Raw genomic sequence first — 15,680 nt, 5'->3', positions numbered from 1 at the left:
AGACTATTGCCTAATAGGAAGACAATATAATCCTGCTGTTGCCTTGCTCAGATGAGAGAGACTTGAGCTAATTAGCTTCCACTATAGCCAGGCATGAAACTGCCAACTTTATTTTATGATAGCCATCTGAACTGTGATGTGCTCTCTGCATCTTCTCATCACATAAAAGCTGGTGTAACCAGCTTCACTACTCTAACAAAGTGCAAGCTCCTCACTAATGACCACCGGGATACTGAGAGAAATCTAAGAGAAAACAAGAGAAAGTTCCCAAATCCCAGACATACTTCTGCTGTGGAGCCTTGGTCCCTGGAAGGACATCTTCCCACTTTTGCTCACAGCTCACCAGTGTTAGGAGATTCCTTACAGCCAAGAGCCTGGACCCCACAGCATTCTGCAGCCAAGCCTTCTCATTAAGTTTTGGTATTCATTAGCCAAAGCAGGAACTGCTGGGAACTCCAGGAAGAGGCAGCAAGTGTGAGAACCAATGTTCAATCCGGTGTTACAGGAGGCAGGAGATTGTTTTCATAACATCTGTGGTGAGAGTGTATAAGGCAATAGACAGACTGCCAATACTTGGAACTACTCAAAAGGCTACTCTGACAACCTCACTGATTGTTTTATAAACAATTGGTTTCAAACTGATCCTGAAGTTAATGGGAAAGGCAACCGAGTCACTTAAGGATAAAGGTGCTGTGGTTTCTGCATTCCCTGCTGACTCCTTCCACAACAGCAGCCCTGCACTGCAGTGCTCACATCAGGCACAGAGTTCTGTTCATCCATCTCTCACTGCTGGCAAGAACCAGTGTGGCAAACCTCACTGTCAGGTGGTTTTGACACCTGACAGCAGATGAAATAATGAAAACAGTAGCTCAGTACTGAAGTACTACTGCAGCTGAAATGCAGCCTACCTGTCTTGTAAGTCCCAGTCCCCTGAGAAAAACTCTTCCAGAGAAATTTTCTTCCTATATCCCCCCCATGGCTGGCTGCAACTCATCCTGCTACCCTTCATGGCCATACCCCAGCTTGGCATTTGCTCAGCAAACCAACCTACCTGGCCATGCTGGCTGGCTCCTCAGGGCAGGGCACTGCTCTGTGGGGGCCCTTCCTGTCACTGCCTTGTCAGGCCAAACCCCACACCACCACTCTCTGTCCCAGACACCTCCCTCACCTCCAGACCATGTGCCAAGGCCTCCCCCTCCTCCTTAGGCAGTTCCTTCCTAAGAGTACACCTCACCTTCCAGAGTCTCCCACACTGCCCCAGCCCACCTTGCACACCACCTCACTTCCACAGGTTCATACAGACCTGGTACTCATGCATTTCCACATAAAAACCAAACAAGACAAAAAAAAAAAGCCCCCTTCAAAAACACCCACCAAACCTCACACAACAGTAGCAGCGGCTGCATCATTTCAGCTTATCCACCACCTCTCCCCAGCCTCTCAGCACACAAGGAGACATTAGCTCCCACCAAGCACCAACGTGACACCAGTGACACACCTGCTGCCATGCAGGCACTGAAGCAAAATCCTGTGCAATACTGTGCTCAGTTCCCAGGTGACTGGGAATGCACTGGTCTTGAGGAAAGGCATCCACTGATTTCTCCAGGCAGCTTCCCCCACACACCACATGGAGCTCACCTCACTTCTGCTCTGCCCTACTTTGTTCTGCAGCTCTGAAGAATTGCCCACAGTTGGCTAGAGAAGCCTCTCCAAAATACAAAGGGCTCAGGTGTCAGGGTCTTTGCCCAAGTGAAAAGTGACAGGATGAGAGGAAATAGCCTCAAGTGGCACTGGGGAGTGGGGAAGAAAGGGGATTAGATTGAACACTAGAAAAAAACTCTTCACTGAAAGGGTTGGCAAACATTCCTCAGTCCATCCCACCTCAGAAGACCAACACACCCTGGTTTTAGGTCACAAGTTTAGAATATAGCTTTATAATCCTATTTTGTTCAATCTCAAATATTTTACATAATTTTTACTATGAGGTAACCACTGAGAAAGTAGAAAAAATCCCTCAATTAGAAGTTATTCAACTATTTTCAGTCTGTTTATGCAGAAGAAAAAAAAAAAACCACTTTGTTTTAGAGGAACTTACATCCTCAAGGGAAAAACAGTTATGCCAAAAAAAATCCCAATTAGTGCTTACCAGAGTTAATTACAACATCATATCAAAAGAACAACTTATTTTTGAATACTTGAGAGTATAGTGAAAAAACCTCTGCCAAAATTAAAGGTCTGCACTGTGCTGGGTTATTGTTCCAGGCTGTCTGCAGACATCACTGCATGAGTTATACTATTCTGACATCATTTTGCAAGTTCAGTGCACAAAGCACATGCCTATACTATAACATGACAGGACCTCACATTTCCACCCTAGTAAACCCCAAATAGTTTCCAGAAGGGCTATGCAGAAAATACCCGGGAAGCACTCTGGGTAAGCCATTCAGATGATCACATGCTCTGGGATTCTTGCTGTCTCTGAAGAACTTCCATATGTCCAGTCTGCAACTCTAAGGAGGCCAAAAAGAAGGAAGAAGTTAGTCTGGTGCACAATCCTCTGATCTCCTGCACTGTCACAACTCTTGCTTAGGAGCTGGTTACCTGATGGTGGCAGACAGATTCCAGAAGAATTGCATTCAGACAATCTCCAGAAAAATTATTTGGACAAGGAGAGACAACATGGAAAAGATTTAAGCTTATGAACAGCAGATAACACTAGACAGAGACACATGATGGAAAAGGTCTGGCATTCTGGTGACACAGTGAGGATCTGGGGTCCTGCAGGAGGCCTATGTCAGTATAGTTCCTAACCTGGTAAACACTCACAGAATGAAGAGCAATATCAGGATAATCCCTGAGCTGCTGCCATTGTTCAAAGAAACATTGTGAAGGAATGGGAGTTACATAGTTACATCTACAAGGAAAAGGCTCTCTTGTTTCCTAAAGATAAGGCCTGTGGTAGTTACAGAAGTAGGTTTCCATACTTTCTGCTAAACTCTGCATTGTTGAGGACAGAGGAGTTACTCCATGATGCCATTCATCAGTGAGAGAGCTATAGGAAAGAAGATAACAGAGAGAAATTTAATTGAAGTGCATGAAAATACCATCCTTGGGGCCTAAAGCAGCATCTTCCCTCTCAGATTCTATACCTCATAGAGCATCTACATATTAGTTGGAGCATTATCCTTCTCTTAAATCCCTATTTTAAATGGAGCTAATATTTTTTGTCCAGAGAGCTGAGAATAATTTTTCTCCAGGTACACAGCATCCAATATTCCCCTAATCCCTCCCTACAAAAGCCAAACAGCACACAAACCCCAGTCAATTGTATTATTAGGAGCTTAGAGGAGAGAAACCAAACAATTTATACTTGTGAGAAGAAAGAATTCATGGCCAGGGTTACAGAATTTACTTAGGAGAAGGTAATTTCCCATGTTTGGCAGAGAAGATTCCTGACACAAGGCAAAAAAATTGCATGAACTCTGCCAGCACACACCTGCTAGAAATTGTTTATAATGGCTAAAGCACATTTAGTAGCTTTATTAGCAACGTTTTACTAATAGCTTTGGTTCACTAATTGCATATTTTTTGCTAAGGGCCTTTTGCAAGTGTACAAGTTTGAAGACTTGCATGCTAGTAGATTTTTACATTGACAAGCTTTTAGTATCAACCTGGTTTAAGATGTCATTCAGAAATGCTGACTGCTAACTGAGGCTTATATGTAATAAAAGGCCAAGGCTAGAGCAGAGTCTCAGAGGCTGATGGGGTAAAGCCAGCCCATGAATAATTGAGGGAATATTCTCCATTTATGGCATTGAGTGGTAGCATTTGTGAGAACCCCAGGGTCCTTTGGCTTTTCAGCAGCGAGCCCGTGGCTGCCCGTTCCTCACTTTCCTCAACAATGCCACAGAGTCTGACACCAGCACTCTCAGTCTGTCCTTTGGCAGCCAGAAACCAGGCTTTTCTGAAGTCTACCACATTCAGCCTAAATCCTGAACAAAGCTGGCAGGGACCAGCCACACCACCACACATGGGAGAATTATAGGGAAAAGAACAGCTGCCACATGTTAAACTGGGGTATGTTCCATACAGAAAACAAGATCCATTGTGACCTACAGACTTACTCTTAGCCACTCTAACTAATGCAATTCCTCTTCCCACTCCAGAAAAAAAAAAAAAAAAAACAAAAAAAACCACTTCATGGAAAGAATTATAGCAGCTCATGAGTGCTTCATGATCACATAGAACAAGAAACGTGACTAGTTCATTACTAGGGGCCTTGCTTCAGGCCACAGGGTGGTCACAACTCTGCTCTTTCAATATTAATTATTGGCCTGGGACATCTACAGAGCAGCTTATTGGCTGTGCACAAAATGCTTCCATGTGCTGAGCTTCTGCAGAGGCTGGCCCTGTGGGCTTTGCTAGACAAACACTGCAGCTCCCAAGAAGTCTGAGTGCTAGGCTGATTTCTAGTTCCAGCAGCAAACCTCCACCTCTGGAGAGGAGCTGGGAGCCTGGCCCAAGGAGCAGCAGCAGATTTCTTAATCTCTGAAGATCTGAGGACTTTCTTCCTGGAATCTTTTTGAAATCAAATTTGTAAGTATTCAATGCACTCTCCTTCCCCTCTGACTGACAACTCAAAGGAACCGAGGCTGGAAGGAAACAGGGAAAAATGGGGACAAGAAGCATCACAGGAATTCCCTCATGCTGAACTTCCAGACCTAGGTAGAGCAGAAACACAAGAGGAAACACAACTCTCACAATAGTGGAAGACATGCAACAAAATATCCAATTGTGTGCTTCTCCAAGAAATGGAAGGGAAAATTATCCCTAAAAATGCCAAGCATGTAGCACAAATCGTTTACGAGGAGAATACATCTGTAATTACAAGTTAATTTAGCTACCCTGCTGCCAGGAGTAACTGGGGGCAGACGGAAGCGATCAGTGTCATCTTCTCATTCCCCTGGGACCAGCCCGGGCCGGGTTTTCTTGGTGGAACACCTCCCTCCAGTGGCCAAAGGTTTCCACAGAGCTCGGGCAGAGCTGGGGACCCAAGCTGGGACAAGCAATTGTCCTCAAGTCCCCTGCTTTCTCCTTCCAGCCCCACAGCCGGCTGGATGGAAACCAGCAGCACCCTTCCCCACCTAGGAGCCATCCGGTCAGTTCTGCCAGGAGTGTAGGTAGCCCTCCAAGCTGTGGGGCCCTGGGAAAGCATTACCTCCTGATTAAAGCAGGCTGCTCTGGGAAATCAAACAGAAAGGGGACACTCCATGTGACCAAGAACCAAGCTCTCCTCAAGCACAGCCCAGGACAGACTAAAGGAACAAGTTGTACTCACGAGTAGGACAGATCATTGCACCCTACTGTGGCTCCAGGATCCACTTAAGTCCCTCTTGCTCTGCACTCATCTGGTCAGGGCTCCTGAAATCTTGACTTAGACCAGTTGCCACCAGTGTTTGCTGACAGCACCTGCTATCAGCAGGTACCTTCTCTGCAAACTTCACTCTGTTTCTTCAAAACATATATGAGGACTTAGGTCATTACTTCCTAAAGCAACAGCTGTAAAATTCATTAGTACACCACTTCAGTTTCTTCTAAGCCATTTCAAATGTCCAGATGCACCAATATGGTGCAGGATCTGAAGGAATTTTGAGATCCAGCTCATATCCACTTCTCAGTTGCTTAGCTGAGAAAAGAAAGAAGATTTATATAGTTGGTCTATCTATTTCTGAAGAGCTTTTCAAGGCCAGCATGTGGTGACATAAACTATTGAAAAATGGCCATCTAGTTTTCTTCCTTCTCACAGTGGAAGGGCAAGGGCTGAGGAATCCTACTGAAAGTGAGTAGGAAAAAATGATATAGTTAAGCTTGCAAGAGCTGTATGCACTGTGGGCATAGCAGCAAGCTTGTATTTCATCAGAATTTGTCCCCAAGGCTTATGACTTCAAACTGTGCAGACTGTGCAAATCTGAAGCAACATCTTCAAGTATTTTGCTTAGGAGATAGCAGGTAATTCAAGGAACTATCACTCAGTCAGCTCACCCTAAGACAAACATACTTCATAAAACAAGAGAAAGTTTACTTTAGAATACAGCCCAGAAAAATTGTAACCTCCCCCTGCTGGGCAGGATCTTTAGAGCCCACACTGATCTCACACATGTGCATCAGAACTTTTGGTACTTTGAATAAATAAGATGTCAGTGATCTGCACGTAAAGCAGAAAGGAGTGGAGAGGAAGCAAGGGGAAAACAATTCAATACACAAGTCCCAGACAGAGAGATATATTTTTTAGCAAAGTCTTTATTACAGAAATATTCACCCTCTAGACTTTTATATCTGTACATGCATTTCTTCCAGTAGGAAGATGTTGCTAAAAACAGACAAAAACGGAAATCCAGAATGGGCTCCTTTTCACTTGCTGCTCAGCATTGGCATCTGTAACTGAACAAGAATCTTACAAATAAGAACTCATTAGAGAATAGACTTTGTGTTACAAAAGCTAGCAAGCTTTACTGCTAAAGGTGCCTTCTGCTATAGAAAAGGTCAGCTTGAAGGATCTGTGCAGGAAGGGGCAGATATCTCAGAATTGCAAAGCCTTATCAGACCTCCATAAAAACCAGTTGCCCAGTCATGTCCACTCCACTCTGTCCAAAGATGAGGACAGAGCAGGGACTGCCTGCTGGGGCCCTGATTCTCTGCACCAGCCTTTCTTCCCAGAAGGAAAACCAAGTAGGTTTTACCAAGTTAACCAAGTTAGGGTTATTACTTCCTGCCCCACCCCTGACAGGAGACAGTCCTGGAACCACCTCTGTAAGGCAAAGGCTCACTCACCGAGTACCTTGTAACAGGTCCCTGGCAAGGACCATCCACTTATCTCCCATCCAGCTTCCTGATGTCACAGTCATTGTACCACGTGTAACAGCAGGAAATCTGCTGTGCCCAAGACACCTCTAAAAGTGAGGATTTGCACCCAGCTGTCTTATGTAAGCAGTTGGGGCAGTGCTTCTTGTGCATTTCCTACCTTCTTCTGGTCTACACCACTCCTTGCTGCTGACCCCTGGCTCAATAGAAAAAACAGCCCAGCCATTAGCACAGAAACCTGCAGCCTGCACAACTGCAGAACCTGCTACTTATCTGCTGCAGTGCTGGCACTTGAGGCAGAACTCAGGATGCAGCCATGGCTCCGGACCACAGTGGAGTCAGAAGAATAGACAACTGAAATAAAAGCAACTTATCTTTGCATCCCAGCTACAGAACCTATACTGGGCGCTGACACGGGTGATATTTCTAATATCCAGCATCAGCAATCCAGTCAGATCTTTCCATATTCATATCTAAATCCACAGCTAACAAATTTTATGTTCATGAAGGAGCAGGGGAAGAATCAAATTAATTGTAATCTCTATAAAGTTGGCAACCCAAGAATGCAAAGAGCAGAGCCAGCCTGGGGCTGAGTCCACAGTATCAGCAGTCTCTGAAGTAACCTTCAAGCTGACAGGAGCCAGCAAAGCAGAGCTAGGGAGAGAGGAAAAGATAAAGAGGCATATGGGAGAAACATGTCAAATCCAAAACCCAAGGGATCCATTCCATCAGTAGCTGAGCACCACCACCACAATCTGCCAGGTCACACTAGGAATAAACAAGTAGGCTTGGCTCCCTCCTGGTGGCTTCTCATCATGCTCAAAGGGAAGAGCTCCACTGAAGGCAAGGCATAGCTGACTCCAGAAACAGGAGAAGCGTGACAGTAGCACTCTGTATTTCAGATCAGAACCTAGGCTGGAAGATGTATAGTAGGAGCTGAATCAGGTCAACTGCAAGGGATGAGAAGGCCTATAAAGCATGACTAGTTATCACCACAAGTCAGTGAAGCAAGTGAAGCTAGCAAAGCACTGGAATCTCAACAGAATTCCTGGCTCATGAGACTTCAGGAGGGAGGTGAAAAGATGTGCAGAAGAGCAAGGGAGAGAAAAGTTATTGTATGTTGGGTCCAGTGGGTTGTAGAATGAAGATATGAATAGTATTGTTTAACATGGAGCAGACAGCAAAAGCATTGTCCCCTCAGGTTAATCAGTGTCTCATGTGACACAAGACAGTTTAAGTTCTGCTTCTTGAAGTAGAAATAATCCAGAGGCAGGATGCAGGTGGCCCAAGGACCCTATTGCCAGAAGATCAGGCTGTGTTGCAGCTCTAACAGTTCTTAGCAGAGTGGTATCAGAAATGGGATGGTCAATGGTTGGACAGTCTGGGTATGAGGCAGGAATGTTCTGTTTGCTCCTTTCTCTGTGGTGCCGTAGCTCTGGAGTAGCCAACTCAAGACTTGGGCACTTTGGTGTAGTCTTCGCTGTGTATGTTCTTGCAAAGCGAAATGGACAGTATCATCCCCAGCAGCTGGAACAAGTATGAAGAGTGGGAACAAAATCAGCAACCAGACAGATAAGGTGGGAAGAATAGGTAATATGGGGGAGCAGAATACAGTGAACATCTTTTAATGATACCATATAGGTGAATAGAGTTAGTCCTCAATACAAGGCAAATGCAGTAAACTGAAATGACAAAAAATTGGGCTTCATAAAGATGTGACTTCATCTGGAAACTATGTTATGGGCTTTTTAAGGCAACAAATGGGATTTCACTAAAGTGGGATTTTGCTTGCCTCAATATTCTGGTTACAGAATTGCCAAAAGTCAGATACAGCAGGCAGAACCACAAGTAGACAAGGCTTTGTTATATTTTTAATCCAGTCAACAAAAGCCACAGTTCAGGCAGACACAACCAAGAGCTAGAACTGCACTGCCATTCAACCGGGTTCTATTACTTGAGAAAACAGCTTTGCCTTTAAAAAAGTCTCCATGATAAGACAGTATAGGACAGTAATGTCAGGAAATTACCTACCTCTATAACAGCAACACCAGTGCAAACCCCAAGAATTATACCAAGGTTGTCCTTCAGCCACTCCTCCACACCATCCATGCATCCCTATAGAGAAAACACAGCCACAAAGAAGAGAAGCATGGCTCTAAATTTGTCAAAACTGTAAATCCATAACATATCTTTGCACACAGGAATTATCCCAGTTACATGCTATACCATGTTTCATGGAAGCTTTTGCAAAAAAGTGCAGGATCCCCGTCACCCTGCCCCCCCTTGCCCCAAATTCCACAGGTACTTCAAGCAATAAGGACAAAAAAGAAGTGCTCTAAATTTTCAGAGGAACAAAGACAAGGCAGCCTCAGTGGAAGCTTCACAGGGCCCAGACATACTCACTCACCTGCTCATGAACAGGCCAGTCAGCATATGTTGCAGTGCCATTGAGAGGGTCTTCCAGACTGCAGAAACCTCTTCCTTCCATTAAGTCCTTCGATCTATTGGAGCAGGAGCACGGATACTCAGTATTGCTTTTGTTCCTAAGAATCTCATTGTTTTCCCATTCCTTTGGTCCAGTCCAGCCACAGCAGGCAATCTAACAACGAGAGAGAGATCATTACAGTCCTACCCTTTGCACTGGCAAGATAACTGCACATGACAATAGGCAGGTAGAAGTACTCAGGAGCTCTCCGGTGCAACAACAGGCCATACAGTTTGCATGAATTAGCAGCACTAAACACCACCCTGGTTACTTATGTACAGAGCTGTCCAGAACACAGGGACATTATTTCCTCCTGAAGAGCCACTCTGCTAGCAAAACAAGAGGTCAAGGGCCCCGGGTCTCAGCCGTGGCCCCGGGGCAGCAGCAGCCACCACACGGTGGCGTCCCCACGCCGCCAAGCCCCAGCACAGCACCGCGCACCAGCGCCCGCCTGGGTGCAGCACGACCAGCTGGAACACGGGATTGGGAAAATTTCCATCCAAAGAAACATTTACATTCCTATAGAGCCACGTGATTAAACCGTATTTGCTGAAGGGAAAAGCACATCGGGAAGTCTAGCAGGGAGTAAGATCCTAAGCATGGATCCCAGTGCTTGCCCAGTAGTACAGAGTAGAAAGGCTGTCCTATGTCAAGGTAGAAGTTTAGGGAAAATGCTTCTTTGCTTGGAAAGGAAAAGTAACATTTCTGCTATAATAGACATGAGATACAAACAGCTGAACATCCACATCAGGACAAGCATTTGGTTTCCAAAAGAGTGCTGTGAAGACACAGCCTCCAGAAGGAACTACATTTCCTTCACAAGAGGTTTGGACTTTAAACTCCCGGTTTACAGAACCCCACTCTCTTTAAAATGCTAACTCCCAGTGTGTGAGATGAAGTAGACTCTTAACACTCAAATTCTCCATCTCTGCAAAACCTTTTTCTTCTGTTCCTACATAAAAGAAGGGCCCAAGCAGTAGCCTCTCTCCAGTAGTAGAATCAGGCTTCTCTTGAGTTCACCACCAAGGAGTTACAACTGCAGTGAAAAAACATGCATAAATCATTCTCCAAGGAGGAGAAATACTGCAGGTCAGTGTTTTGCAAAGCAAAGAACAGAAAGAAGACAAATGCTGTTACTCGTAGTTACTACCCATCAGTCCCACGCTGGCCGTGTGTTTAACTACAACAGCCAGCCAGCTCTCAAGCTTGTGGTTTGGCAGTAAACAGCTGTCACGACTCCAGTGTGCTTGAATGCTCTCTAGCTGCTCAAGAGCTGACCCTGATGCTAAAACAGAAACCATGGGCAGTTGGATGGCTCCCAAGAACGCTGATACTTGCAAAAAACCATCACAATAAGCAAGCAACATGCACCAAGTAGTAAGGTAGGTGGTGCTGCTGACTTGCCTGGCAATAAACTAGGGACTTTTCATTACAAAAATCATGTACAGAATGTTTTTCACACATTAGTATTCAGGAGGCCCAGCAGACAAAGAGAAGTGTTGGAGTGCCATTTGACAGGCTAGATACACTAGCACACAGCCAACACTAGCTAGCTCTAACACCCAGCAGACAAGAATGGTTCAGGGTCTGACACAGAAGCACCAAGCAAGACCATTTTCTAGTCTGCAGGCACCAAACCTCACAGGCCACTTTGTAGATCAGCCAGATCAATGTGCAATAGTTGCTTTTCTGTCCTCAGCCTTGCTTTAAAGGTCATTGCCTGCATTGACAAATAGCATCATCTACCTCTTGCTGCCCCCCACAACTCACCTGTGTCTGCACATAGTCCCATGCATCTTGCAAGTTCCTCTTATCTTCATCCAAAGGGTCATAATTTTCAATCAGATTTACAACTATGCCAGACAACTCAACTTTCAACTGGCAAGAAAAAAAGAGGCAGGAGAGTTAGATTATCAGTTCTTGTAGACTTTTCTTTGGTCTTTCAGATACACATATAAAGCTACAGTCACTCATAAAAGCTGACTGCAAATAGTTAACAAGTACAGATAAGGGCAGCAGCTTTGCTGCTCAACAGCCAAAGCACCAGCAAGTCCTTGCCAGGACATGGGGAAAGCCTACAAACCAGGAGAGCAGTAAGGAAAGAGATCAGGTATGGTTACCTGCAAAGACACAGGCTGAACAACTAACTCCCTGCCCCAGACAAGACAGATGTGCAAGGTAAGTGCAAGCTGAAGGACAACACTGCCTTTAGGACTCACAGGTTATGTGTTTCTAATTTTGTACCGCAGGAGAGACCCTGGTCCAGGATCTCTACCACTGCAGCTCATCTCCACTGCTCAGAGAAGGTGTAAACCATTCTGCTCGTGAATGCAGATGGGTTTGCTGATACACAGCTGATGGAAAGTTTCCTTTTTCACAAGGTGCTGATCTACCTCTCCCCAAACTCCCACAAGTCCTGTTTCTATATTAAGACAGGAGGTATTACAACTACCTAAACTGCTCATTAACAGTCTTATCACAAAGTTCAGGTGTATCAAATCATCCCTTCACCACCATTCCTTTTCCAGAGATATTTACAACACCCTTCAGTTTGATGAGAGGTGCAAGCTACCACCTGGCAGACTCCTTCACCTTCTCCCTCCCACCTCCTTCCAAAGCTCTTCTTAACCAGCCTGTACATAAGGACTGCTAAGGACAGACCCAGATTCACAAGAGGTTGAAGAAAAGTGCCATTAGACTGCCCAAGGGATAGGATAGAGTTACATCAGCCTAAGCACCAGAATGTTCCCATCCCACCTATTACCTTTTTGACTGTGGTGCTACAGCATATTTCAAATCAGTGGAAATGGGTTTCTCTTTTCTTCTACTATCAAGAATTTTCAATGACCATGGCAAATACCAAGACACTCAGCAAGAGGAAGCACTGCCTACTGTTGAGAGAAGCTTCTCTACATCAGCAACTCCTCTTCCTAGGAAAACTGCAGCTCAGTTCGCTGGGATCAGCTGTGTCAGGCCAGACAGACAGGAGCTGCATGATCTTTCTTCTCATGATGTCTATCTCTTCCCCTTTTAATTACTTCACTTCCCCTTTTTCTTCCCTTCAAATCGAGGCAACCTGACCTGGTTCTCACTAATGAGATTGGCCTTGGCTGCTGCCATAAGCCTTATCAGTTACTGAACCTGTGAGTTCCCACCCTGATCCCTCCTGCACACTGCTGCTCCACATGCAGAGGGAGGCAAGGAGAGCTGGGCTTGTTTTCCTACCCTGGGCCCATCTTGCATCTCAGCTATTGGGTCAGATGGAGCCTACTGCCACTTCTGCAGGAATCCCAGGACCCCACCACAAGCAGACAGGACTTGAACCTGATGTCCCCAACCACAGCTACATAGGGAAGCTGTATGTCTGCTTTGCCCTTACTCTTACAAAAGAAGAGGAAAGAAGTCCTGCAAACAGCTCTTGTTTCAAAAAGTGAAGCATTTCAAATTAAAGAAAAAAAAAAAATCAGGCATTCCTAGGTGTTGTAGCAAGCAATCTGAGAGAGGGGGAGTATTATGCAAACAGTGGCACAGTTCTGGAGCCACATAGGCAGCTTGCTTGTGGGCTTAACCTATAAAGCAGCCGAAAGGGAAAACACAGGCATCTGCAGCTGTTCACCCTTAAGCACCTGGCAGAGGAAAACCGAAAGAGCAACAAGCTAGAAAGGCACACAGAACACGCAGGCTTTCAACATCCTAACCACCTCCACCCATTTAAAGTTATCAGGACTTAACATTGTGTGAGACACGAATACCTCACACGAATGGCTACCCTTGCTTTCAGGGCTTCTTGCCTTTTCCCACTCTAGCAAGCCCAGTGTCCAAAGGCACAATCCCACCACCTCAAAGCAGGGGCACTTAGAATCTAGGCACCAAAGCCACAGCTCACTGCCAGAAAGCAGCAAGGCTGTCAGTCTCCCCACCACATGGGCTACTGAAGAGGGAGATGGGGAAAGCTGAATGCCAGAGGCAAGACCAGGTCTTTGATCAGGCAATGGATTGTGCAGGCTTCTTCCCCTATCAGACACTGTCAGCCATCTATCCTGTCCCTGTCAGATGCAAGCTAGATCCTTTCCTCAGCACTTATTAGCATCTAGCCTGCACACAAAAGCAGGCTCAAAAAACTGGAGGGAGCTCTCCTCTGCCTTGTCACTTCAGATCCTGAAACTCACGCATAGTCCACAGCCCCAGACAAGTCGCTGCGTGCATTCACACAGGCCTGTCTGCTGCAAACAATAGCTAGCAAGTAGGGCTATTCCCAAAACACCACCATTCTCCTTTACTCAAGGCACTTAGAGCCAAGCTGCACAGAACTGTGTGAACTAGGCCAAGAGAGAACTTGCCCAGGCTCTCACACATTTAGGGGCTTGTGATCCACTAGATGTAGGTGAGTAGCAACATTCAGTTCACAAAGCAGAATATCATTTGCAGCATTTGTGATGTTACTATGTTGTTGTCGATAAAAAACCCCACCCCAGAGTTTCAGCCACCAGCAAATGTAGGGAAACAAATCTTGCATCAACATCCTCCCAAAAGTACTGGGCAATTCCAGTCTGAAGGGGCATTCCTCTAAAAATGCCCATGGGGAAAGGCAAAGCAGCAGTCTTCCTGTCAGAGGCTCAGCCTTTTACAGTTACCCTAACTCTATTCCAGTATACTTTCAGTGTGGGGGAGGATTTTGACACCAAAAAGGAACAGATATGCCAACAATAACTTCAAGTGAATCCACAGAAATAAATACTTCAGTTACAAGTGAAGGACTGAGTACCACCTTGCTACATTCTGGATCCAAAATCTTTTCCTTCACCCTTGTTCTTCCTTGTTTTATATCTAACCAAGTTCCTGAAGTCAGAAAGAAATAAACACAAAGAACACAATAGATATCTGGGGACTGGCTGTTGAGCAGTTTCAGTGTGCCTCACTGCACTCCAAGCTGCCCTGGGATGACGTACAGCCAGCGAAGCAGAGCGACTCACACAGCAGCACTGAAGCACAAACCCCAAACCACTGTGCTGGAGGTTTCAGCCAAGACCTTCCTCAAGCAGCTTTTCTTAGTGCTCTAGGCAGGTACTTTGGAGGATCCCTGAAAAGAGAATGGCTCTAGAACAGCTTTTCCATTAATTTTGTTCATTAGGGACTGAACAGGAGCACCTGTTCAAAGCCCAGCTTCCCTGACCATTCTCCCAGATCTATAAAAGAGATGATCTCAGTCACACCAGCTCCAACAGCTGTGGAAAACAACCCCCAGCACTTTTAAACTCTCCCTGGTCTGATGAGGTTTAAATGAAGAGCTACAGCTTAAAAGTTGGAGTTCTCTAGAGTAGATTGGCAACTGGAGGAGAAACACCAACAGAGGTACAGAATTTCCTGGTTTGAAGTCACATTTCCCCATCGCAGGGGAATGCCCATCCCCACGCCTCCATATCTGCATTAGTCAGAGCTGTTTGTTGAGAATAATCTTTACACACCAGTTTTAGTCACTGTTTTAGTTTCTCCTTTAGCTTCTGCCAGCCCAGAGAGAAAGCTACAGTCACACCACATTTGGCAAGGAACGCAGCCGACAGCTGCTCAGTCACCACAGTACAAAGCTTACATCAGTTATGCTGGTGGCAGGCACCTTCCTCCTGCCCCAAACTTCTCCACCAGGCCCCATCCATAACCTCCTCAACTGTTCTGCCTTCTGTAGCCATCTAGCTAAAGAGTTGGCTTAGGAGAGGTAAGCACAGCCATACAGTGGTATATACAGCTGTGCAGCATAGGACAGGGTTACCCACAACTTGTACCCAAAGCTAGTAGTGACCCCACAGCTATAGCTTGTTTCCTCTGTATAAATATGGCTCCCAGTTTAGCTCTGAAGTAACTGAAGGCCTGATCAGGCACTGCCTTGGCCAGGGAACCTATACCCATGATGGATTGTTGCAATGCACTTAGGTAGCTCAAAAACAGGTAGCTCCCTTTTACACTACAAAGCACATTGGAGCTCTAGAAGCACACACTGTGAAACTGCTTTCCTGACAAAGGAATCCACTTCAAAATATTAAACTGCTTGGCTTTAAACTCCACCTGTAGAGCAGGAACCGTGAGATATTTGTGTTTGCTTCTGTGGAAAGAGGACAGCTCTTTCAAGAGGAGTTCCATCCACAGATGCAGAAAGACTAAAAGGACAGAACAAGATGGCACAGGGAGGAAGATCAGTCAAAAGAGCGCTCAGGCTGGTAATTCCTCAAGGCACCAGGGACGGCAACATGGTTGAAACCACTGCTACTACCTGCCCAAATAGCTGCCTACAGCAGGATCAAGAGGAGGTGTGGTCTAAAACATTTTAGGACTTTCTTTT

At 45.6% G+C, this 15,680-nt stretch overlaps 1 protein-coding gene across 2 annotated transcripts in view; it reads right to left on the bottom strand.

The window, feature by feature from the left end:
* Positions 1-6,282: 6,282 nt before the first annotated feature.
* Positions 6,283-15,680, bottom strand: part of CD82 (CD82 molecule) — a 39,128-nt gene continuing 29,730 nt past the window's right edge. For both annotated transcript variants that reach the window (XM_077180010.1, XM_054634645.2), the window contains exons 6-9: positions 11,117-11,224; positions 9,269-9,460; positions 8,893-8,976; positions 6,283-8,388 (exon numbers count right to left, since the gene is read on the bottom strand). In XM_077180010.1, the coding sequence (XP_077036125.1) occupies positions 8,311-8,388; positions 8,893-8,976; positions 9,269-9,460; positions 11,117-11,224 (462 nt within the window). In that variant the 3' untranslated portion in view covers positions 6,283-8,310. The remainder of the gene's footprint in view (positions 8,389-8,892; positions 8,977-9,268; positions 9,461-11,116; positions 11,225-15,680) is intronic.

Source organism: Agelaius phoeniceus, chromosome 6, assembly GCF_051311805.1.
Source record: "Agelaius phoeniceus isolate bAgePho1 chromosome 6, bAgePho1.hap1, whole genome shotgun sequence".
Taxonomy (NCBI): Eukaryota; Metazoa; Chordata; class Aves; order Passeriformes; family Icteridae; genus Agelaius; species Agelaius phoeniceus.
This window is presented reverse-complemented; position numbering and strand designations above follow the sequence as displayed.